At 41.5% G+C, this 26,812-nt stretch overlaps 1 protein-coding gene across 1 annotated transcript in view; it reads right to left on the minus strand.

The window, feature by feature from the left end:
* The window catches only part of LOC140649496 (FRAS1-related extracellular matrix protein 2-like), a 115,893-nt gene extending 89,382 nt beyond the window's left edge, over positions 1 to 26,511 (minus strand). The window contains exons 1-2 of the mRNA XM_072856827.1: positions 21,283 to 26,511; positions 15,355 to 15,444 (exon numbers count right to left, since the gene is read on the minus strand). Of these exons, the coding sequence (XP_072712928.1) occupies positions 15,355 to 15,444; positions 21,283 to 26,431 (5,239 nt within the window). The 5' untranslated portion in view covers positions 26,432 to 26,511. The remainder of the gene's footprint in view (positions 1 to 15,354; positions 15,445 to 21,282) is intronic.
* Between the last annotated feature and the right edge of the window lie 301 nt (positions 26,512 to 26,812).

The raw sequence follows: 26,812 nt of genomic DNA on the forward strand, positions 1-26,812 counted from the left end.
GTATTTTTAAGTGCTGCTTACTTTTAGAATTTCTTACAAAAACTTCCCTGGGGTGAAAAAAGTTAAGATAACATTAAGATTAACAAGATATACTTTACAAGAATGTGTGCGGGTGGGAGAGGGAAAAGATTGTATGTTGAAATACTAAGCAAATAATGTTACTAGTGACTATATGAAAAGGCATAACAATCCACAGATCTTGAGGACTGTACCATTCAGCTTTCATTCTATCTTCTTCAAATTCTTGACTTCTCAGCTATTGGATTTAAAGGTCCTTCTACCAGTTTCACAACAGCACTTCTTAATTTCCTTAAGGATCTTGGAAGGGGGTCAGGGAGGAGTAAGGATTGTTTTTTAAATATACAATTTGGAAGAATGGCACTGACAAGACTGTCCTGCAAATGATATATTCTCATTCTAGTTTTTCCTCACTGAGGTCCAGGTGAGCTTTGCTGCTGACTCTAGCTGCATGCAAAATCAGTAATAGTTGAGTTTCTATAAATTCCTGCTCCATAGATTCCAAGGCCAAAAGAAGCATTTATAATTATTTAGCTGATCTTCTGTATTAAGAGAACATAAAATTCCATTCAGTAGCTTTGTGTTGGATGTAGTTTGACAGGGTTTTTTTCAGTAAGATATCTGTTCTTGAAGACATCAGGAGAATTCACCACTTGCCTTGAAAATCTCCTAACAGTTAAGAGCATTCACTCTTAAAAACTACATTCCCATCTGTAATCTGAACTGTTATGCATTCAACCTCCAACCACTGACCCTTGTTATGCCACGTCCTACCATAGGTGAAATAAAGAAATCAAGCATTCAAAAACTGCCAGCAGGCCAGAAGCAGCTTAGACTTCTTGTTTAGCAAAATCACCATTATTGTTAAGTTTCATGAAACACAGCCTCTCAGGAAACGACATTTTCCAGCTTTTGTGAAAGTTGACAAGATCCATGATCCTTCAAACAAACCATTTCAAGCTGTCCAAACTGTCATTTTATGAAACTCAATGTTGGTTAAATCTTTAAGTTCATTTTGTCATGTGTTGCTATGTCAAATGCTGTGAAAGAAAGCCTATATTAACTCTTTGTGATTATCTTAATACTAAATATTAAATCCCACCGTAGCTATACTTATTCTGGAGTCATCAAACAGGAGGGGAAAAAAAAAAACAGAAAGGGACATAAGCTGGAAGTATTTGCAACTCAGTTCACTGAATGAATCTGGAGAACTAAGCTACATGGACAGCATCCTGTTAAAATCTCACAAGTCAAAATGAATACTATGAAGAAAAAACTAGACTAAAATTATTATTTTTCAGTAGTACTCAAAAGGTATGAAAACATGGGATTTAACCAAGGAATCTACAGATGTCTTACAATATATTTTTGCACCAATGTGCATCTATTTCATGCAAAGAACAAAGTAGAAGTACTGCAGGAAAAAAATAGCACAGAAGCTATTCTTTGATGAAAATAATACATTGCCTATTGATGAGAGGATAATCAAGCAAAGGCATGTATTTCATGTTACATATGCATTTGCAAAAGCATGTCCCAGCTAGGAAATGCAGCTCTGTCCCAAAGAGCTAACATACATTTGCACACAGTCTTACCAAAAATGTAAGTCAAGTTCACAGAAGACCTAGATTTATTCTCTTTCAGTTGTGGAAACCAAGGGAAGACTGCAATAAAATTATATCAGATCAACAAAGAACAGATTCCTCGCATGTAACAGCAGCCTCTGAGGTACTTGAGTTGAGTGAGATTTCCTTATAAGCAGGCAGCTCCAGAAGGTAATACAGCCACTTGAGATCTCAACAATTCAGTTGTTAGAAATGGTTCCAGGGCTGGCTAATAAGTTACACTCCTCAGATGCTTAGATGAATCCAAGACTTCAAAACAATGAAAAAGGTCTGGTTTACATGTGTAATTAAGGGAAATGTAAAGAACCATGAAAAATCAGAAGTTACATAGTTAGAATTGTTTGCTTTAATAGGCAGTAATAGTAGTAATCAAGAGAAGGAAATAATTTTATCAGATGATTTCAAGCAGAATTCCTATGAGTGATGATTATCAAACTACTATAAATAACAGCAGTAACTACATGGAGACTAATATACTAAAACTACATTTGCTTATTGCTCAATATGTTGAAATTACTGTAACTTTAAGATGAAGATTCAATTAATAGACGTGTATTTCTCAACTGTATATTCTTTTGCGGCCTCTTTCAATCTGCAAGCACTCTAAGAGTAGCAAAGAGCGTTTTCTCAGAAACAACTCTCTTGGATGACAGAAAAGGGGAATTAGTTAAACCTAGGCTGTTTCAGGGGATGTAGGGAGACTCAATAAAGAAGAAAAAACAGACTGATCCCGTAAGAAAGTATTTCCCTTCCCTTTCTCATCCTCTTTCCTAAAGTGTTAGTAAACATTTGTTGGCTATTAACTGGAATATGATGCAGATATATTTTCATGAGGTGATCAAAATAAATCATATCATCTTGAATCTACTTGTGCTATGAACCTAATAGTTCAGAAAAGAAGTTCAAACTGCAGCGTAATTCAGGGTGGTGGAGAGATGACACACGAATCACTTGCAGGCTCACTACCTTGATGTAGAGATGTGAGTCGGTGAGTGTGTGCGCTGAATAGGGAACAGGTACACATATGATAAGATACTTTAGAGGTAGAAAGTGCATTAGTACTGAGATTTTTTTCTGAAGAGAGTTATTTTCCCTTAAATAAATAAATAAATAAATAAATAAATTAAACCTTTTCTATTGTGCTCTGTTTCTCTGTTCTTCATAAGCTGAAATCCAAGAATTATGCATTATATAATTTAGGGCAGAACCACTGCTGGTGAAAATTGTCCTGCTTATTTGAATCTAGCTCAGTTATGATCCTTCTATGGATCTGAAGCAGTGTATTTGAAAATAAGCACAAAGCATATAGTAACTGTGCATCTTAAAACGACACACAGGACTCTGCTATTGCTACAATACCGGTATGACATACTACTAAATGACCTTATGCCTGTCTTCAAGTGGGGGAAAAAATGAGAGCTATATGGGATCATGGGCTGGCTGATATGCCCCAATGCTAAGAATTACAATCCCTCATTTTTAGACCCCTTCAACCACTGCAGTCCATAGCTTCAATTTAATGCCTAAGGTCTGTCTGTTCCCGCTACTCTGAAGGGTGAAGGATTCTTCCACTAGAATATATTCAGGAGGGTCAAGCATAGCTCTTCTTTTTTTTCCCCAAGTTTTTTCTTTGGTGGCAAAACAGTGCAAAAAGCAATGCTTTGCTTTGTCTCATTCCAACTTGCCACTGGTGTACAAACAACAAGACCCTGAAGGAGCATAGGCTAACTCAACTTTTCCCAGTCCCTGACAGGAAAAGGCATCCCACTGTCCCTAGCAGATCTAGTAATCTGATAACCATCTGATTAGCCCTCAATGATTCTTGGTACAACCAGGCTATAGCAGCAAGCAGGAGGCAGAAAAAGGACAGGGGAAAGAAAAAAAAAAAGTTTGATTGGATGGAGATGGAGGGCAGAGAGCTGAAAACTTAACTGGACAATCCCCCACACAGGCATAAATGGAAACTCCTAGGGAGCAGGGAAAATAGAGAGCTAGGCTTTCCCATGAGCGAAGATTATGAAGGAAAAGAAGAGACTTTTTCACCATGCTGGATGGAGCAGAGAACTCACGAGAGTTGAGCAGCAGCCCAAAAGGGCTTGGTTTTGATGCAGTGGGACAGGAAGCCTGACCTGTGCTCAACAGTGAACAGTTACTCATTCCACACAAAATGACTCCGCTTCAGTGAGAGGGATTCACCTCACATTTCCTATAGCCTGAAGGCTACAGCAGTTGTGTAGGAAATCTATTTAAGCTTCCTCAGGCAGCAGAGAAAATTAAGCACAGGTCTCAAGTATCAGCAATGAATATAGTATTCAGTGACTTATTAAGTAAAAGCAAGACATTGGCAATCTCATGTCCATTAATATGTTTAGAGTTATGCCCAAATCAGTCAACAAGCTTGAAAATGTCCACTTTGCTGAACAACCTATAAATCTTGCCAATGCTGAAAGCTGCCCTGTTTAATACTGACATGATTTATGCAATTCTAAGTAGACATGAAAAGGGAAATATGGGCAAAATTGGATTAGAATTCAGAGCAATTGCTCCTGTACCACATCTAAATCTGCTCACACTTGAGGTATCTCTCATTTTGTCACTGCTTATGGAGGGAACCTAAATTTATTATGGCTACAAATTCAGCACTTTAAGGACCTCCACTTGATTAGGGTGAATCCAGGACATAATCCCACTCAAAGTGCCCACTAGAGAAGTTCTGCCATTTGGATCTTAAATGTACAATACTGCATCACCTATCCCTGAGGAAGAAGCTGAGAGTGATGCACTCATGCCTCTGCCAGAAAAAAATAATAGGTAATGACTAGTTTCCTCTTCATTAGGATCTTATATCTCTATCCAAAGACTCTCAGTGCAGTTCTCTCGGGAGGGATGTATTTGACCACACAGTACTACAAATCCCCTACTGTAATGATGAGCCAGCTTAAAGGGCATTACTGAGATTAAACAGTGTAGACAGTGAACAAATTCAGTACAAACCCCAGGAAAGTCTTAAAATAATATGCAGAGTACTCCAGTGTTTTTTTTAACTGGTTACAGTGTCTCAGGCTCTTGAGCTCACAAGCTCTGCCTAAAGAGGAGACATCAGAATAAGAAATCAAATGCTTTGAGGGCCCTAAAATAAAAACTTTTAGGGTAAAATAGATTTAGGGACAGTGAATAATAGCATACTATTAGTTATGAGAATCTTGTCTTCTACGACCTGCTCTTGAACATCACAGTAGTAAGTGAAAAAAATATTCTCACAGATTTCACTAATGCAGGATCAAACCACAAACCTCTAGGCACAAAGAGCCTCACTGGAGCCACTGGGCTTTGAATTAGACTTCAAATGTTTCTTTAAAGGTATCCTTACAATTCCTTCTCTAATTATTATGTTCTACCCTAACTACAAAGCTTTAAAGAGGCAGCAAGGTGTGTGGTAACAGCATTCCTACAGTCTTGAAGAAAATGCACATTATACAGCAGAGTGACAGAAGTGCTATGCTAGTACTTAAGTTAAAAGTTACTGAGACTGGAATCCTGGCAAACATTCGGGGCAATGCTGTATCAAGCTGAATGAATTAATGTTTTACTAATTACTTTAACTTAAACAAGCCAAAATCCTTCTTCAGAAAAGGGAAAAAAAAGGGAAAATTCTGTCTTTTCAAAGAGCTTCCTAAGGGTCTAGTGCTAAACTAAACTCTTTCTACTACTAAAACCAAAAACTAATTAGTTAAATCTGTAAAGGAAAGATTAACTGAAGAAAACCCCAGGGAAAACAAGCCACAATATACTGACTTAAGAAATTCTCATCTAGGCCAAACCCAAACACAGGTCAAATTAATGCATTAATTTACTCTAACAGGATTTTCACTCTGCTTGTATTATTCCTGGCTCTTAACTTCCTCTTCTTAAATTCTTCAATGCCAATTATAAAGAACAGGTCATATAACTTCAGGGAAAATTTCAACATCATCCAAACACAGTTTGGGCTTATGAAATAAAACTAATGTCTTCCTTTTCCCAGAAAGTACACAAAGAGGTTGATAAGGCAAGTATGGTCCTTATATTGTAACATTTAGCAAGGCAAACAGAATAAATGAATATACCAATTCTTATAACTCTGTTTTCCAGCAGACTTGCTTTTCAGCCTGCACAATCTTTTATGTGTTATGCTTTGCAAGGTTAGGTCAGAAGAGGTATCTCCAAGTACACTGCACTTTTTAAGAGTAAAGAGAATTCTAACTTCCACAGGAAAACTCCAAAGAAAGTTCATTGCCTTGAACTAGCTCCCCTGTGGTGTTGAACTGATGCTAAACCAGCACACATCTAAACTCTTTGCTATGGCTGCTCTTCATCATAACTGTTTGGTACTAGAATCATAGAATCATTTAGGTTGGAAAAGATCATTTAGGTTGGAAAAGATCATCAAAACAGCCTTTAAGATCATTGAGTCCAACTGTTAACCTAACACTGCCAAGTCCATCACTAAACCATGTCCCTAAGCACCACATCTACACGTGTTTTAAATACCCCCAGGGATGGTGACTCAACCACTTCCCTGGGCAGCCTGTTCCAATGCTTGACAACCCTTTCAGTGAAGACATTTTTCCTAATAGCCATTCTAAACCTCCCCTGGTGCAACTTGAGGCCATTTCCTCTTGCCCTATTGCTTGTTACTTGCAAGAAGAGACGGACACAGACCTTGCTACAACAACCTCCTTTCAGGTAGTTGTAGAGAGCGATAAGGTCTCCCCTGAGCCTCCTTTTGTCCAGGCTAAACAACCCCAGTCCCCTCAGCCGCTCCTCATAACACTTGTGATCATATCTCATAAGACATGTGTACTAGAAAGGCTACGTACGCATGTTGGATCCCTTTTCTCCAAGCAGGCTTCTAATTCCCCGTCACTCAATGGTTATATAAAGTTTCAGTTTTGGCACATTCCCAATGCCTACCAGCCAACAGCAACAATTTGGCAAATATAAGTTAATTACATAATGTAATACAAATAAGCTTTTTATTTAAGACCCTGGACAGACAATAAAATCCACTATGTGTTTGCTGATACATGGTTATACTGCTATGGAGAGTGTTTCTTACAATAGCAAGAATGTTGTAAATTAAGATGCAGAAATTGCAAAAATTTGATGACAACGTATGCCTTCATTACCTTTTCTCCATTTTTAATTTAACTTGATTCTTAGTGTATTTCCATAGGTTAAGACTAACTTTTATTGGTGGAAAACTGGCACATATCTGCAGTTTGTTTCATATGTGTTTATCCCTCTTGTATAAATATTAATCTAATTTTTAAAGAAATCAAAAAACTTCCCTGAAACATTTAATCTACTGATCAAATGAACCTTTATGGGAACTCTAGGGACTCTACACTGTTAACCAGCAAGTGCAGTGAAAAATGCTAAACTCATCCTGAGGGCTATTTAGAGTCCCTCAGTGAAAACAGGTTGGGAAATCAAACAAGCTGAGCTGCTGTGAGCAGGGTTCTTCGATAGCAGCCAGTGTCCCTTCTCTCATTTCATTCTTCTCTAGACCTCTTTAGTCTGTCTGAATCAAAAATATTTGCAACCAACAACCAATATCATTTCACAGGCTTATTATAGCTCACTTTAGGAATTAGTGTTTTTCTGCAGGTTCTCATGTCACTGGCAATCAGTGTTACTCCTGAAAGTTCTCCATTCTTCCACTTAAGCCTAGTGTGTCTCCTTAATCCCTTTAATTCTTGCATTTTGGCCTAATTTTACTGTTCATTGTCATGCTGCTTTTGCTGCTAGCTGGGCCTTATTATGTATCATAAGAATATAAAAGCTAAATTGTGGATTATTTTTAAGTAAAAAGCCTGCTAAGTACTGATAGTGTTATCTTGAGCATTACCTTCCTTGCTTCTCACTGGACCAGATCAAATAAAATCAATGGCACTATTCAGCTCAGTAAAGCAAGCAGGATTCACCTCCAAGAGCTGAGCTGGTCAATTTTGTTGTGAATACATTGTTCTTTAAAAGTGTGATTATTCAGCAAGTAATCTCAGTTTAAAACTATGAAAATATCTATCACCATGTGATGGTTTGGAGAGATTTCCCTTCTATCCAACCAACCCAGCAGCTGGGATGATCATTCTACGTGGAAGACAAGACTATTGGCCCTGACTTCAAAGAGAACTGGAACCAAAATCTCCCCACCTTAAACCCTGATCTAAACCACCAGCCTAAAGGTTATTCTAGAATGCACTGCTCCTAATCAGTCTATTCAAGCTGTTTTATTCTGTGGAACATAGCAAGTATTAGCAGAAAAGGAGAAATACATGGCAAAAAAGAGGGGAGGAGCACACACAAAAAATGAGAATTTGTTGGCCCCGTGGTAACAGTACTTAGTTGGACAGTGGAACATCAGAGTCCAGGCTATGTTCAAAAAAGTATTTAAGAATTCATATACACAGGAGGCAAACAGAAAATAATTAAAAAATGGCCACAATATAAGTGAGGGCACATCATGGGGAGCACGGGTTCAAAGTCTCCAAAATAAAGGAAGGAATTGCATCTGAGTCTTCCACGTTTGGACAAAGTGCCCTAACTTCTGCATAAAAGGCAATTCAAAACACAGTTGCCTCTCCTTTCCTAATCCAGAACAGTACCTAAACCCACCCCTTCAATTACACTGCTTTGCTTTTGTTAAAAATGATGAATAATCCAGGATGGGGAGTACAGGAAAGCCTTGCTTTTGGCTAAAACCACCATTTGAACCCAAATAATTAAAAATAAACAAAAATTCTCCTGTGAACCAAACAACTACCTTTTTTCCTCTGCAAAAACCATTTTGTTTTTTTCCTGGATAAAGCAGACCTTCTTTTCTATGTATATATTTGGAGGATAAGGTGATATTCAAGTTCAAAACAGAAAATTCAATAATTTCCAGCAGTCAGTCTAAAACATCAGTACAAAGAAACCAATATAACTGGTACAGAAGACAATGAAAATCTTTCCACTGAGATTAGTAAGGCTTGTACTAGACTTCCTATGTGCCCCATATAATCATCTCTACACAAAACACATAGCTACTCCTGTATACTTTAACAGATATTAATTTTGCCCTGACCTTCCAGCTACATTCACAACAACGCCCCCATGAACTAATTTTTTATTTACAGAAAGGTTTATTTTGAGGGGTCTTTTTGGTTTGGGTTAGTGTTTGCCCTTTTTTTTTTTTTATAAACTGTAGTGTCAAACTACTATTTAAATTCCTTGGTAATACTTACACTAAGAAGTGTGACATGTGGAAAATTGTTTGGGCACCAACCTAGAGTATATCAAAACAGCAGCAACAAACCTGGCAACAGACCAGAATCCAATACAGTACTTGGCAAATGCTGGCAAACGTACCGCCAACATGTGATGCCCTCATTTTTAAGCCAAAGATAAATGTAGTTGATGTTTCTTGCCAAGACTAGTGTGCCCAAATGCCACATGTGAGGTCAAGCAAGGATGCTGCAAATAATTCCCAATGGTATTTTACCAGTCCGCTTCTTTAAGAACTGTCAGATATTGAGTCCAAAATATCTGTTCCTACACTATTATTATAGCTCACCCAGGAAAACACATCAGTGTTACGGCTTTGAAAAGCAGCACTGACAACTGCTTTAGTTTAATAATTATACTCAGGAGTGTAATATTATTCTCTCATGAATGAATAAAGCTTACCAGAATGGTGAAATTCCTAAAAATATATTTTTTATTTAGTAAAATGAAGGATGACAGATGAAATAATTATATTTCATAAACTTAATGGAAGTTTTCTCTAAGCAGTAGAACAGTGGTTCTTTAATTAGCATAATTTCTTGCATAAACATATTTAGGAAAAGTCTATGAAGTTTTCCCAGAAATTAGGTTTACAGGCTAACTTCAGGGAAATGTTTTTGAAAGATTCTTGCTTCAGTGGGGATTTAACCAAATGTTAGTATAGGAAAATGCAGTGCTGTGTTAAGGCATTTAGGGATCTGCAATGAAAAGTTTAAATGAGATTTAGGTAATGATGTAAAACACCAGTTTCAGTGAGCCTTGGCTTTGCAATGCTTTGGCTTTAAGTCAGAAAAGCTGCCCAAAGAGCCTGAAATTTAAAAAAAAAAAAAAAAAAAAAAAATCTTGTTTCTTTTCTTCCACAGTGATCCTCACATGCCTAAAACAGCCATGAGAATTTGTCATTACTTCCCCCTTTGAAACCATTCTACCCTTGAGGCACTGTACTGCAAGATACCACTTAGCAGCCCTAAAGAAGCATTTTGGAGGACTCCACTTAAGCACTGAGCAGAGAAGGGAGTTAGGTAAGGGAGGGACAGATTATGGTTCAAATTAATTTTGAACAGGAAATGGGCTTCCCCCTTGCACAATCTTTTTTTCTTTTTAGAATGCTCCAGGCCCAAACCAGCATTATCTCATTTTTTTCCTCAAAACGGGAAAATTTAATGGAACCGACTCTATAATGCAAAACATTGTTAGTATCGCACCAGCCCCTTGCAACAAAAAATACTGAGGCACAAAACATGAATTTCTTCCATAGGTGCTACAGTCCTGGTTGATGGTTCCCCAAGCTTCAGAAAACAGACAGAGTAGGAGGAGGAGCAAGTAGACTACTGTGATGAGAGCACTAGCCAAGCAACAAGCAGGTCAAGAACAAGCTCCTATTTTAAAAATATTTGGGGGAAGATCACTAGTGAGAAGAGATGAACATTCCTTCACTGACTTTACATGGTCTGAACTTGAACGTTTCAGAGTTATCCACAACACTTAAATCGAATAAAGAATATTTCTTATGTGAAGCAAAAATTAAGACAACAATAGTCCTTTATAGAGAAGCTCTGCTCTTCAACTGGCATTCAGCACACTGCTGTAGTAGTGCTACCCCAGTCCCAACACCCATTGCTGGGCAAAGGAATCTGACTGATACTGCCTCTGGAAGTATGGGGCCTGAGCTGGGGTTTGAGTTTAGTGCCAGCTTTGGGGTATGTTTGTTTTATTAGACACAATCAGCAGAATCTGGCCAAAAATTTGCCTTAAACAAGTTCAACCAGTTTCACATTATTTGAAACTGCACATTTAATGATAAAATATCTTCTACACATTGGATAGGTGGGCGTTTAGATCAATATTATTTTTCAATTATTATGACTTACTGCAGTGACGTTAAAAAAACAGATAAGGACGGCATAAATTGAAGGTAAACGATGGTCTTCAGTTTTAGCTGTGCATTCTCAGTGCTAGTTTCTCATGTAAGGAGTAAAAATGCCTCAGACAACTCACAAGGGATGTAGCATGAAATTGTAGCATGCAGTTTTCTGAAACAGGCACAAGAGCTCAACACACTGGAGCTAATTTCTGTGTCAACTTTCATTCCATACAGATTAGTGCCATTTTGCATAGCTGAAGCACCAACTCTATGTGTATATTTGGCAGTGCCATACATATCCATTTTCCCTGAGCTTTCAGTAATATGAAGTTGCTACAGACACTGCAGTCTCTCACTAAGTCTATCAGATTTAAGTTATTCTGTGAGTCTGTTTTTCACTAATTAAAAGGCTCAAGCATTTTCTGCTGGATCTAGTGAGTCTCTCAATAGTGTGCAAATTTACATACCACAAATACGTCCAGGAGTTCAACTATCAATCTGGATTTCCACTTTTTTTACCTCCCCACAGGAAAAAAAAAATCCTGTTTTCCCTGCCTTCTGGTACTATTGGTGCCTTTACTAACCACTGAATTAAGAATTTAATAATATAAACATCAGGATTCACCGTGGTCACATGCTTGCCCTTGCTAAGAAGAGTTGTTTCTCCACCTTGTTAATGGAATGTGGAGGCCACTTCTGAGGAAAGAGATTCAACTGAGACTATTTTGCAACCTTTGTGAAAAACAAAATTCCGTATTTTCTTCAAGGTTTTGCTAAAATGGACTCATAACATTTTTTTGGGTATCAACAGGTCTCCACATAATCATTTTAAGATCAAAATTCAAAACAAAACAGAAAGCAAATTGTTAATATGAACTACGGTAGTTTCTTTCAAAATGTCACACAGCTAACTCCGCAGCATCCAATCTCCTACAGTGGCTTCTCGTTCTAAGTATAACAGAAATGCAAGGGCTCTCCCACTTTATAGCAGATCATCTTGAGGCTAAATCCCTAAGCATGAAGAATTAAAACCTTTTCTACCTTTAAAAATATTAGTGCTGATAAACAGCTGAATTGTGTTCTATTTATTTCACTTTTTAATTACTTTTATGAAACATGCCATTTAAAGCCAGAAAAGCACTACAGCCATACATATGTAGGTAACTGACGCTGACAATAAGACTCTTTCAGAGCTTAAAACCTCAACCAGTTCTTTCTGGTGAAACCTCTAATTTCGGTTTGAATACAGCAGGCCTATGCTCTCGCTTGTGAATTACAGTCCCAAAGGCTTTCTTTGATTTTATTCTGAAATGGCCTTCCTTTCTCTTCATATTGAGCCCATTTCTGTTCTCTTTAGTTATACTCAGAAAGTTATCGTGACAGCCATAATCCCTGAGCTATTCTCCATGTGTCTAGGCTGCAGGTTTCTCCCTTGGCCAGTAAGAAAACAAGTTTGTCCCAGTACCATATTTCGTGTTTTCAGGCCCTAGGTCACAATTTGGTACACAGCATGGCACTCGCTCCCGCTGTGAGAAACGGTGCAGGTAAGGGGCCAAGAGCTGGCAGAGTGCTGACTTGGCTTTTTCCCCCCTCATTTGGCTCACCCCCCTCACTAGGTGGGCAACACCTAGTCTGCTGTTGCCCTAACTTGCTTACCACAAAGGCTAGCCACATGTAAGAGGATAAACAAAATTCCAGATCCACAACAAAATTCACATTGGAGCAGTCTGATGACTCCTCGTACTTGGCCTCCATGCAATTTCCTGAGATAAGAGACTTGGGCCCCAATCAGACTATCATCATTTAAGACACCAACAAATGATCGTCTGCATTTGTTCTCTTAAGTCATGGTATAATGAGTGGGGTAGATCAACCATCAAAAGATGGAGCTAGAGAAAGTCATGCTCTTCTTCCACTATTTCCAGTTCATAGATCATGAACAAATATTCTGAAACACATAGAAGATTATTTTACAGGCAACACTAGAGGTATGGGGCAAAATCAACTTTCTAATTCATGTTATTTGAAGAGAGTGAGGACTGGTGTTGTAGGTTCCCCTCACTGAGGCATGAGAGAACTGGAAGATATAAAATACTTGGGTTGCAAGATGTGCCTTAATTTTTTTTTACTTATTCAGAATAACAGTAGCTGAATAATATGAACAAATACTCATTCATTGAAGAAAATTTTGAAACCTCTCCTGATTTCAACAGGACCACTTATAGACTATGGCGCAATTCAGCTTAAGTGAAGTCCCACTTATTTAATTTACAGCATTAGGCACTATGTGGTAGCCATCACAAACTTGTTACTACTGCAAAATTCCTGATACAGGAAACAGAAGCCTGAAGCGTGCCGTTCTACTGCGGATGTTGGTAGTCTGTGCTGCATCTTTCACTCAGATCTTGTGTTTAGTCTCCTAGAATGATCTGGCTTAAAATAAAAAACACTAAAACAATAGTCTTGGTACCACTGAAATTCTGCCAAAATATATCTGAGCTGCAAAACACTGGCTTTGATGTCTTTCTGAAGAGGGTGGAAATATAGCTAGATTAAATTGCTGGATTTTTCACCCCTTGTTACAGATTCTAAAGACACTGCTAATAAATTTGAGTTATTTCAGACAGACAAATATTAATGTTTTGATCACAACTTCATCCCTTTTAAATGCAGTTTTACCATCTTCAGTCAGAAAATTAGAAATACTCTGAAATGCAACGCTATTTTTCACTGTGTCAACAAATAGCCTCAGGAAAGCGAAGACCATCTTACCATCTAGCTAAGTAGTCTAGATGATAACGTTGTCACATTTCCAAAGGCTCTAGAAAGTCAGCAAGTACCTTGTTATCATAATGATTCTTTGTACTATGAAAAATAGCATGCTGTTACAATTGACAGGCTGTTACAACTCTGCCAAGTAGAAGCAGATGTGGCAGGTAAGCTTTCCAATGAAAGAAAAATTCTTGGTATAGAGTTGGAATATATTAAGTGCAATTTGCTTTAACTACACATTTGCCACTAGAAAACGTTCAAATAGCATGGAGAGAAGTCTCATAAACGTTGGGTTCTCAAGTAGCAACTCAATTTTAAGAACTTATGTTAATCAGTCGCTGAGAGCAAACTTTCTTCAGTTTTAATTACTCCCACCACATGAAACCTTGAAACATCTCAAGACTCAGTATTTGCTCACCTACTAGAAGAACACTTGAAAATCATGAACAATGTCACCATGTGGTGACACCTGTCATAAGAAAATGATGGCAGTGCTAAGAAAATACAGCATCCCATGCTCCATTATCTTTACTGAGCTTTAAATTTCTCTATATCTCAGTTAAAAGAAAACATTTAAGGAAAATAAGTCAAGTGTTACAAAACTCTTATCTCACTGCTTGTTCTCTGATGTAGCAAATATTTGCAAAGACATTTTCAAAAGTACTGTCTCTTCTGTGCTTGTCCAGCACAATGAACAAGACAACATGCTTTAATATCTCACTCCCAGCAATGGTAGAGGTGACAGTTGTTCAATCTGTCACAGACAGGACAAATCCCTGCTCACTAATCTTAATACTGTTAATTGGCTGTGCTTCTTGTGAAGAAGTAACACAAGCTGAGTACACATGAGCTGAAAATAAGCTAACTTGAAGCATTTTTTCTAAGAAGTATATTATTAAATCAACTAATAAAATTCATTGCCAATTACTCATAGAGCTATATATCACATATTTAAAAAGGTATTAAAGTAACATAATTTAGCCACCTGTTACCACACACAGGAGTATCTACGTTTAGAAATATCCACATTAATTACAGACTGTGGATGAAATAAAAAAGGCCTGTTGATGTGTTTTGTTTAGCCCTTAAACTGTTCTATCTTTGTTCTTTAAAAAGAAAAAAAACCTACTTTTTTTTTTTCCTGAATGAGTATATGCTAGTATTCTCAATTTGTTTTTATTCTTTTCTTTTGCATCCTCCACAATCCTACACAATAATATTAGTCAGGAGAATTCACATCAGTCACCTGACAAAGATCTTTGATAAGCCATTGAGGATTCTGTTATGTTAAGTAGGTAGAATCAGAAATTGAACTCTATGCAACATGTACATCAGAGACAATGCATCCATATGAATAGTTGTGTAGCTGGAACCTTTAAAGAGGTAGACAACCATAACTGTAAATCAAAATTTAGAAAGTTTCTCAAGATAACAGGCTTATAAGAATTTATGTGTAAAGAGCCTGGACAGGGAATACAAAGGTAAAACCAGAGAAAGCCCAGGTATCTGAGTAGACTTAGAGAATTTCACTTTCTTGCTAGAGTAGGTTGAGTGTTTTTTCATTAGATGCAATTACCATTTTATCAACACCTTTCTTTGTAATCACCAGAAATAGTCCACAACATGGGAAAGTCATAATAAAAATCATATTCCAGGAGGTAACATGGACTTCCCTCAACTAAATTCAATGTTCTTAAAGTCCCAAAGTATACTTAAACTCTTTTGTCTTTCAAGAACAACAAAAGCACAGATCTTATGAGTACTCACCACCATCTTCAACCATGAAATGAAAAATGTCACTGGTGGCATTGTCACCCCCTCGTAAAATATAGCATATCTTCATATCATCAATATCAGCTGGAAAGAGTCAGGAAAAATAGATTTAATTTTAAATGCTGAAGGTAGGAAACTGTTTTTATAGAAAAACCTGACGTATTAAATAGTTTAGCTTCAACAGAGAGAGGTCAAGGTTCTCCAGCAGAGCTCAGGAATTTCCATACTAACAGCGTTGAAGTTTTACAGATACCATTCATTCTCCCTCCCTTTACTTCCCCCTCCCCAGTGCCCTCCTTCTTTTAAGATGTATTTACAAAAAGAACTGAAAGGAAATGTAAAAACATGGGCTCAACAGTCAGAACTATTTCATATTTTTAGTGGTGCATTTTCTTAAACAGAGATGTATCTCCACTAAGATATTGACTCTGCCATTCTTCATCCTGAAAAGTACTGTAGACGTCACAGAAAATCTGTGGCTGAAACGGGAGCAAAACCCAGGGTATCTTCTATGGTAAGGTCTACCCTCCATTGAAGAGACAAGACAAATTAGTCCACATGACTCCCCCACCTCTAGAACTAGATTACTTCTGGCATGCGGTCTACCTCTAGGATAGCATTCTACACGTTCTGCAGCACAGAGATCTCAATCTCTTTAGTCCCCCACAAAAATGCCCCCTCCACAGACCATCCTTCCTATCAGCATGTTTTCAAAGGATATGGCATATAATCTATATGAACTGTCATAAATAGTGCTCAAACACTTACAGTGATTGACTTTTTTAAGAAGCCAGACAAATGGAATTCAAGTAGACAGACAAGACTTCAGTAAGAAAAAATTCAATGCACAATTTAGAATAATCAATTGCAATAAAGAAAGTATGTAAAAGGTAAACAAATATTTATTAATATTGTGCTCTCTGGTTTCCCTGAGCAGTGATGAGAAACATGTAATACATAAAAATTAATTTTTGTCACTGTCTTTGAAAGACTGCTGTTGGTAAAAACCCACGTCTGGTACTTTTTTAAAGAAAAAGTGTTAGAAATTAATAGCATTAAAGTGGAGCTCAAGTACCACCCAAGTTCTCCTCCCATGTTAGGGTGTATGCATTAGTAAAAAGAAGCCAAAAGCACTTTTGTTAGAGCTCCTCAAAATCCTCAGTTCCAAAAGTAGCCAGACATCTTCTAGGCCAAACATGTTAAGAAGATTATCAGCAAATATATGTCACTGAAGAATCTCTTCCATAAATGTTTGAAAGTTAAAGATCAAAAATTCCTGGGGCTGTAAAGAGGACACAAACAAATACCTCTTCATGCCAGTGGAACAAATAAATCTTTCATTCTGCAAACACACAAGTACTCAGCTCTGTCCATGTGGGCAGCCTTATCAAAACCCATGGTTCCAACAAAGACAAAGATAAGCACTTGAGCCAATGTTTGCAGAACCATGACCACCTCATCAAAAAAAGCCACTTGTCATCCAAACATCTTAATTTTGTCAAAAGAATTGCAAAGGAATGACCTGTTTTCTGTTCATTAAGAACATGTTCAGAGTCACTTGAGCAATTCTACGCTTTCCTTCCACAGCTGATTAGGTTATGCTAGTTATATTAAAACTTGCCTAGTTGTAAGTACAATTGATTACTGTATAACTACAGTGCCTGCTAAATATTAATGTGATATTGGAATTCTCCAACATAATTTTGAAATCCACCCAAGATAATTTTCCATTAAAAAAAAAAATAATTATCTTCACTAGATCAGGGCACTGATTTCCCATTTAAAATTCTACAAAACTGATGTGGTTATTAAGGATTACATATATTAATATATATTATTTAAGAAACAAATGCACTTCACAACATAATTCACTTGTCTCTCTGAAAACACTTGCCTGAAAAAGAAGATAAAAAGCATTATCAGGGGTGAATGCTGAATAACATCATTGCTTGCAAAGAGCTGCTTATTTGGCTGGAGTAGCCATGCAGGTATCTTTGGCCTCAGGAGGCTACACGGAGTGCTGAGACATCAACCAAGCTATATTATTGCCAAGGCAGATCCTTGCTCTCCGCTATTCCGTCCCCTTCCTCCTGGCTTCTCAGCACACCTACAGAGCTGTGGGGTGTGACCTGGTCCTTACTCACAAACTTACCCACGTGGGACTGGTGACTCTCAAAACAGTGCTCAGCAGAATGTACATTTTGTACATTCAAAACATTATCCAAACATCAGCTACCTACTTGTTATATACCACTAAACTTCTTTAAATGTCAAAGACTTGGCAGTTCCTTAATGGACTTTCCACAGTTTTAAACAAATTATCTAATCTTAATGAATATCTGCTATGAACAAATTCCAGCCCTGACTTGCAGAGATGAGTGCAGTACAATTATGCATACACGATACTCTTTGTATGTATTTTTGTTCTAGGACAGCACTAGACTAGAAATTACCATGTGGCAAGTGTTTTTCTTTAAGCTTTCTCTGCATTTACTATCACCAAATTGTAAATATAAAGCACAAAGAAATAATAAAGAACCAAAAGTGATGCTTTCAGGTGTAACATGAAGTAACGGATAGTACTTGAATAAACTTAGGAACTGCTTAATGTATTTTAAGAATATTTTATTTTATTACTGTCACTTGCCTGTCTCTCTCTCATTCAGATTATTTTAACAATTCAATAGAAAAGAATAAAAAGCACCAACTATTTGCAGAATTTGGGGACCTTTTATCAAGTCGTTAATTCTTCCACACTCTTATACCTTCTTTGAGCAATCCAAATTAACTCTATGAGCCTCATGAGCAAAAGATTACCTACTGTACTTGTGGCAGAAGTATTTTATATATACTAATTAGAAAGCCCCACACTGATTGTTCCTGAACAAAATACACAACAAATCTCCGAGACATACTATATTCTGCACAACCACATTTTGACTGGAGGCTTTTAGCTCATCTTGCAAGCTAGGCTAATTTCCCTTCTAGCACTTGATAAAGTTTTGTGGGCAGATGCTGAAAAGCAATCTCAAGCACAAGGCAGAAAGCTGTTTGATAAACAACTGCTCTGCCCTCTCTTTCAGTTACAGGCAATCTGAAAAACCAGACCGCTCAAGCTGCTTGCACACAATGAATCTTGTTTCATCAATATTACCTCACTCAAAGCAGTCAGGCTGCCTGTTCATACAATGATAGACCCAAATCCAAGGAACGGGAGTGTGGGGTGGTAGAGTATTAGGATGGACTTCACAAACTATTGAACAGCTTTCAAAACTCATCTGCATGTGACCCTGAACAGCCTCACCTGACTTCAAAGTTGGCCCAGTTTTGAGTAGGAGCTGGACCAAATGTCCTCCACAGGTCCCTTCCAACATAAACTGGAAGACTGTAATGATGTTTTACAAGCCCCATCAGGACCCACACACGTTAATGAAACTGGAAATATTCAGCATTTTGTAACAGGTTGCCCCACATGGCAGGATAGGACCCCTAAAAAGGGGGGACATCAAAACATAAAAAGAAAGTGTATAACAGCAGGTCTAATAGTCAACACAGGAGCATCCCGAAGTCAAAACAATTACTCGTGGCTGGTTGAAAAATCTGCACTTACATTAGGATCATTAAGAATATGACAAAATAAGGTCTTGTTTACTCCTGCCCTGAACATTAGATAATTACTTGTCTCAGTATAGCATAAGCATGAAATATGCCTAAATTCACTACTCTGGATTTGACAGTGCTTTGCACATTAATGGTAGTAGGCCACAAGGTGAGGGTCAACAGTGAACTACACACAGAGTTTTGACTATGCAGCTTGGTCTACATAAGACCTCTGTGTCTCACATCACTTCTCAAAACTGTAGCCTTCTAGGTTCAGCCAATAATTTTTGCCTCCCTGCCACTCACAGCCTCTCCCATACCCAAAGCAGCTACAGACAAGAGGGCATCTGAGGAAAAAGGAAAGGAAAAGACAGTGCCCTTTCATCCATGACTTTCACTCCCAGGTTATTCTATGACTTCCAGCACGTTCTCTTTCCTTATCGTCAGCAGATGTATTATCCCTGTGAGAGCCTGATGTTTTCTGCCTTTCATGCAGCCTTTCCAGACACCTCTCCTCCCTCAAGTGCTTGGCCCTGCATTCATAAGACATTTTTATGTGTTTGCTTCATAAAATACAAACCATTATAAAAAGCATTTAGGAAGTTGAGAAGAGAGATACCACAGAAATAACACAGATGCTCAGGAGGTGTTTGCTCATAGAGGCCAAAGGACAAAATTATTGAAGAAATGTGTATTTCTTAGAAACACTCTTCAACTCAACACAAATTAGAGTGCTTGTACCAGTACTGTCAGGGAACCTGTGAAGTTATATCACTTTCTGAAGATCCTCACTAGCTTTAAAACCAATTTTTCCTAAGGGTTGCATGCTTCTCACCCAGCTCAGGCAGCCCCAGGATATTAAGAAAGCCTGCATGAAGACCAGTGAGCATGCCATGTGGTCAGACTGCCAACTGAAAGCCAAGTAACAACTGCATTTTGGTCATCTGACAAATATAAGCCCAGCCACGTGGCACAAAAGAGAATGGAATATGTACCTATCCTGAGTGCCCCCCCCTCAAAAAAATGGGATATCACTGAGCTATGCAGTGGTCTGCTTTCAAGGAACACCAACTCAATAATTCTAAATTCTCCCATGTAAGAGAAAATCCATTAAAAAAGTGATAATCTGTTTATTTGCTCACTCCCATTCTCTTCTATTTCTCACTTAGACTGACAACAATACTCTTAATACTACTCGCAGTTCACTACTGAAGCCTTACATTTAAGGAGCTGTGGTGGTTCCCAAAGCTTAGACATGGTTTGGGCCCTCCTCATCCTCTCCTTTGCACTAACACTGCAAAATTTCGGGTACCGCAGCCATTCAAAAGTTCGTCAGGCCTGTTTGCAAGGTTTGGTATATCAGACAAGAACATCACCACAGCCAAGACTGTAACATGGGATACATACTAGTATGGGCTCTGTGAAATGAAATACAGCCAGCTACAAGTATTCATCTCTAGCCTTACCCCTACACAGCCCAGCCTGTCTGGACGCCTTTGAGTCTCCATGCAGTTGTGCTGTCTGCTCACTCCACAGCTGCAGGAGGTTCCAAGAAACCTCATTTCATTTTTAATTAACCAACTATTAACTCATTGCAAAGTAACATGGAAAATTATCTGGAGAATACCTAATGCTCCCCTTTCAACTAAAGTTATTTCATAGCCTTGTGTTGAGGCTTTATTTCAGAACATACAGCACGTGGTTTTTGTGCTATTTATACCACCTAGTATTTTCCTTCCATGTAAAAAGTAAGTACCACTGACATAATTTTAAAACATTTACATTACCTTTTAATTTACCACAAACACTTTGTGGTTAAGATTTGTGTAATTAAGGCAACAAATTCATTCATAATATATTATTTCCCCATGTTTGGGAAATGATTTTGCTTTTACAGTTAAGTGTGCTCAGACTGTATAGCAAATGATACCCTAGCCATGGTATGACCATTAGTTAATAATAGCTTGCCCACTCCCATAGCATTTTCTAAATAAAACTATTTAAAGAAGGCACTCAGCCTCTAAAGATCCAGAACCACATGCAGCACAATTTTGTTATCCAAGTTTCAGTCACTGATAGAAAGTCCAAATCACATTTATTTGTAAGCTCTCCAAAGTGAAGATGCTCCTTTATTCAGTGTTTACCCAGTAGACCCCCTTTCCTATTTAAAGCTGTCACAGATGCAATAAACAGAACTAAAAAATAATAAAGACATTATAAATAACCTTGCTGTTGGAAAGTTTCTCCCATCAATTATTATAGAATTTAGCATGAAAAAGAACGTTTCCAGTGATCTAAAGAAAGCATGGAGTATTGTAATACCTTGGGTGAACTGGCTGATGCTATGGTTGCCTTTCCCCAGGTGGATCAGGAAGCCATGGCGCGGACCCTCTGTGATTCTGATCTTGAGAGTAACATGTAAACTGTCCCTGTCTTCCACTTTGAGCACCTTGTTGGTAATCAGAAACCCGATGTGACCTGTGGCCAGAATACGGAGAGTCTGAGCACCCTTGTTTATTACGATTTGAGGTACACTGTTGTCCACAGCCATTATTCGAATCTTCATGGTCTGAGGTTTCCTCGTTTCAAACACAGTGTTGGGGAAGACATAGAAATCAGTATGTGTGCCATCCGTAACAGTGAAAGAGAAGCTATCCTCAACTGATTCTGTGCCATCATGTTTGTAGCTGATTAGATTTTCATTTAGATCTTGTTTAGTGAAGGTGGTGACTGGTTTGGAGTTATTGAACATGATCTGACCATGAACTGGTATTTGAGTGATGATAAATTTTAGCAAAGCGTCGGGTGTATCTCTGTCTTCTGCAGTCAGTTCAAATGGGGTTATCAGTTTGTATTCATTTTCACTCACCACCAGGTTATGGATTGTGACGACAGGTTTCTTATTGTCCACATCACTGATGGAAATTCTGAAAGTACGAAATACAGGGTTATAGCCATCAGTCACCTCAAACTCAAAGCTGTCCATTTTCACCTCATCTTCTGAAGTGTGAATGTAATAGACTTTATTGCCTGCTAATAGGAGCTGAGTAAAAGTGGAGATGGGTACCCCAGGCTGATCTGTGCATTCAAGATGACCACGAACAGGTGCTCTGGTAATAGTGAAAACTAAGTTCTCATCTGGACTATTCAGGTCACTGGTGCTAAGCAAATCAGTGGTAAGGGTTACCTTCCCTCCTTCCTTCAAAGAAACTCCTTTGCTGATTACATCTGGGAAGACAATATCAATGCTACCTATTGTCACATAAAAGTAGCGGTCAATGAGAGGGTTTATTCCATCTGTCACATCAAACTTGATAAGATCACGAACTCCTTCTTGCCCAAAATGCATATATCGAATTAAGTTTCTATCCACTTCATCTTGGGTGAAGTTCATCCCCAGGGTAATATTCTCAACTCCACCTGAAGATTTTATTCTCTGCAAGAGGCCTTGTGCTGGCCCGTATCTTATAATGTATGTCAAGGTTTTGTCTTCAGAATCCAGGTCAGTAGCCTTCAATATTCTGTTATGAATAGTTCTAGTTTCCCCTATTTCAATCTCCAAACCATCATTGATGGCCATTCTGGGTGTCTCATCATCTACAGGAATAACCATGATGAGTACTGTTTTCCTAACGGTATGTTTACCATCTGTGAGTTCCACCTCAAAACTGTCCTCCTTTGTCTCAGAGTCATCATGTTCGTAGAGTATGTTGGAGCGCTCTGTTATCTGATCCAAGGTGAAGCTCTCCAATAGGACAGTTCCATTGACCAGCTGGTTCACAATGTGGCCATGCCTGGGAAGCCTGGTGATTGTGAACATTAACTTATCAGCAGGGATGTCTGCATCAACTGCATTGAGGATAGGGGTATCAATAACCAGGCTCATGCCTTCCATCACAACAAACTCTCGCATAAAGATTTCAGGCTCTTCATCATTGATTGGCATAATGACAATGGGGAAAAAGTGCCTTTGGGAAAAATTAATGCCATCAGAACAGCGGAAAGCAAATCTGTCTTCAACAGGCTCTACACCCTTATGTATACTTTGGACATAAAAAATATGCCCTTGACGGAGGTCTTTCAAGGTAAAAGCACTTATAGCTACACCTGCTCTAGATTTTTCAGATCCTGGGGCTGGAGAGATGTTCTCTACATACCCAGATGTCGGCTGAGCAACAATGGTGCAGAGTATATCATCATTAGGGGTATCCACATCTTCAGCCCTAAGGTGAGCAGGAGTAATGACCCGTTTGTCACCTTCCGTTACCATGAACTGCTCCCCCACAAAAATCTCTGGGGCTTGACTGTCAACAGGAAGAATGGTAACCAAGACTGAAACTCCTTGAACAGCATTACCCCTGACGCTCCACTCCTCAGACAGGTCAGACAAGGTCAGGTTGAAGGTATCTTCTTTGGGCAGAAGGCCTATTTCACCACCAGTGTGAGCATATACCACAGCACCATCCAGCAGATCTCTCTGGGAAAATCTCTCTGAAGGCACCCCTTGGACCAGGATGTTCCCATGCTGAGGAGGATCCTCTACAATGAAGGTCAACATTAAATCATCTGTATCCTCATCTGTGCCCTGAATGACATTAGCAGTGATTTCAGCAGCACCATTCTCCAGCACATCCAGGTAGGAACCAAGAGTGCCTGGGGGCAACCGTAGCGTAGGAACCTCATCATCAACTGGGCGCACATTCACTTTCAGTGTGATGGGCACAAAATGAACCCCATCACTCACGTCAAGCCTACAGGTATCACTGTTGGTCTCAGCTCCACTGTGCACATATGCCACCCTCCCTTGTCTGATATCCTCCAGGCCAAAGACACCTCCTGGAATCAAACTGTACCCAGAAAGCTGCAACTGGCCATACTGAGGAGCCTGGGTCAGGATAAATCTGAGATGGGCAAGTTCAGTGTCTGTGTCACTGGCATCCAGCTCAGTTGGACTAAGGACATGGCTGCCTCCCTCAGGCAAAGTGAAGCCAGTATTAGTGATTTCAGGAGGCTGGTTATCCACAGGCTGCAGGTAGATGGTGAAAGTCCCTTCGGCTGCATTGCCAGCTGCATCGTGCACTTGATACTGAAACTGAATCAAATGAGGAGCCACCCCCAGTTCTTCCTGTGGGGGACGGTATGCTATCTTGTGATGATTGATCTGGGCTTGGGTGAAGTGGGTAACTTCCACAGAGTGATCCTCAGTCAGCACGAGGGATCCAAGGCGGGCTCCATATACATCTGGAGGGTGGTTAGTGTCAGTGTCAGTGGGGGGCTGGGTTATTGTGTAGTGGAGTTCACGGTCCCCTGAATCCTGATCTGTGTAACACAAGTGCTTCCTCCGCAGTGGGGTCACCTGCTGTTCTGCAACTATTAAGTGCAGGCTGCTGCTACTATGCAGCTCTGGGGCTAATCTGTCTACGGGGTGTACCCGGATCACAAAAGTCTGTGGTCCGGAGCGGTTGGGTGGGTCATTGTCATCCTGGACTCTAAAGATGAACTGGTCCAACACAACCCCAGGGCCAGGGCTGTGAGGCCCGAAGTGGTGGTAATAGAGACGCCCTTCCACAATGTCCTGCTGCAGCCACTCTCTCACTGGCTTTTCATAGATTAGGGAGCTCCCCGCTAAACCTGGCACCCTCCTCCAAGAAAAGCCCTCATCTTCTTCCTCCTCTTCCCAGCCAGGAGGTGGCTGTGCTTGACGGAGGAGCAGCTGCCCAGCAGTGGGGCCAGACTCCACTGTGAAGAGCAGGATGGCATCCTGCGAGTCAATGTCAGTGGCGCTAAGAGCACGGGTGGTGATGGGCACTGTTTCACCTTCAGCCATGGCCAGTCCCGTGTTAGCATTGAGTAGAGGTGGCTGGTCATCAGTGGGCACCAAGGTAATGGGGAAAAGGAACTCAACACGGTGGCGAGAGCCACCATCCTCCAGCCGCAGCACCAGGTTGTCACTGAGTGGGGACTCGCTGCCATCGTGCTGGTATATGACCCGACCTGCTGCCAGCTCAGCCACTGTGAAGTGTTTACGAGGGGCAGCAGGTGCTGGGGTGTCCTCCAGCAGAGTGAGGTGGCCATGCCTCAGCCCTGCCACCACACTCACTCGCACCTGCTCAAGGTCATCCTCATCACTTATCACCAGGTTGGGGCTGGGACCGGGGCCTGAGAGAGGCCGCGATTGCCCCTCATAGAGAACCAGGCCAGTGTTGCGGGTCACCACAGGTGCCAGGGTGTTCATGGGCTTCACCACAATGACGAAGGCAAACGGCTCCGAGGCAGCACCCTCTGGGTCCAACACCTCCAGCTCGAGCTCAAAGAGCCGCTCCTGATCAGAGTCCTCCATGGGTGGCTGGTAGGCGATGCGCAGCTCCCTCACATCCCGCTGGCTGAAGGAGGAGACAGGCAAGCTCCGGTCGTCTGTGCTGACCATGTGCCCCTGGCCAGGGCCAAAGGGCGAGGTGATGTTGAACAGCAGCAGGTCTGGTGGTGATTCGGCATCCTCGGCCGCAAGCATGTCAGGCGTGAGGGCGGTGAGGACAAACTGGTCCACCTCCATCATGAGCATGGCCAAGAAGCTGGGCTTGGGGGCCACGTTCTCAGTCCCGGCCCGGATCCGCACCAGCACCTGGAAATACTCGCGCTTCAGCAGTGCTCCACTGCCCGTTGCCTCCCACAGCTCTGCCACCAACGGCACCAGGTCACGGTTGGGGGAGCCGCCGGCTGCCGTGTGCCGGTAGCGCAGCCCCAGGCGCAGGAACTCCTCGCAGTCCCACATGGAGGCGGGCACCGGGCCGCCCCCCGCCGCCCCCCCACCCGCGGCCGCCGGCGCCGCCGCCGGGGGGTAGTTGAGGATCTCTCCGTATCGGGGCAGCCCGGCCAGCGGCGGCAGCAGGCCCACCCGGCAGCGCTGCCGGCCCGGCTCGAAGGCGAACTCCAGGCTGCGGGCGTCCAGCGGGTTGCTGGTGCCCCGCAGGCGGTCGACGGTGAGGGGCAGGTTGCGGGTGACGATCTCCAGCTGGGTGAAGAGCACCTCCACCTCCAGCACCAGGGGCAGCACCAAGGCGCGGCTCGGCGAGTCGTAGCGCAGCTGCAGGCGGACGCGGTCCCGCGCGGGGCTGCGGCCGCCCAGGTGGGAGTACTGCACCTCGCGGGCCCCGAAGTCGCAGGGGAAGCGCCTGGGGCTCAGGCGGCCCGGGCGCTGCCACAGCGGGTCCTCGTCCAGCACGGTGAGGTGGCACCGGTCCCCCGGCTGCACCTGCAGCACCAGGTCCCGCGCGGGGTCCAACCAGGCGGAGCGGCCCAGGGGCACCCGCAGCCCGCGGTTGGCCACCACGACGGGGGCCGCCTCCGGTGCCCACGGCGAGGAGACCACGGCGCTGCCTGGCGGCGGCTCCGGCGCCCCCACCCAGACGCAGCCGGCCAGTAACAGCAAGCCGGCCAGCAGCCGCCGCGGCGCGGCGGGGAGAGCCTGCATCGTCCTTGCCGGCGGAGCAAAGCGCCGGGAGCTCCCGGCAGCGGCGTCTGCGCTCCTCAGGGGCCGAGTCGCGGCCCCGCTCCTGCCGCCGGCGCGGCGCGTCCAGACCCGCTCGCCCCACGCACACGCGGCGCTCTGAGGAGAGCGCGCCCTGCTCCGGAGGGGAGCCCCGCGAGCTGCGAAGCCCCGCCCCGCACCTCCGAGCGGCCAATAGACACCCGCGAGGGGCGAGGCCTTCTGGCGCGATTGGACAGAGCGGTTTGCCAATCCTGCAAGCTCCGGGGGAGACAGCCCCGCCCTCCCTCCCCCAACCCCTCAACAGGTTGTTGAGGAGAAGGCGCAGGGAAAGCGGCGGGCCGAGCCCTGGCCGTGCGGGAACGG

This window comes from Ciconia boyciana, chromosome 1 (genome assembly GCF_034638445.1).
Source record: "Ciconia boyciana chromosome 1, ASM3463844v1, whole genome shotgun sequence".
Taxonomy (NCBI): domain Eukaryota; kingdom Metazoa; phylum Chordata; class Aves; order Ciconiiformes; family Ciconiidae; genus Ciconia; species Ciconia boyciana.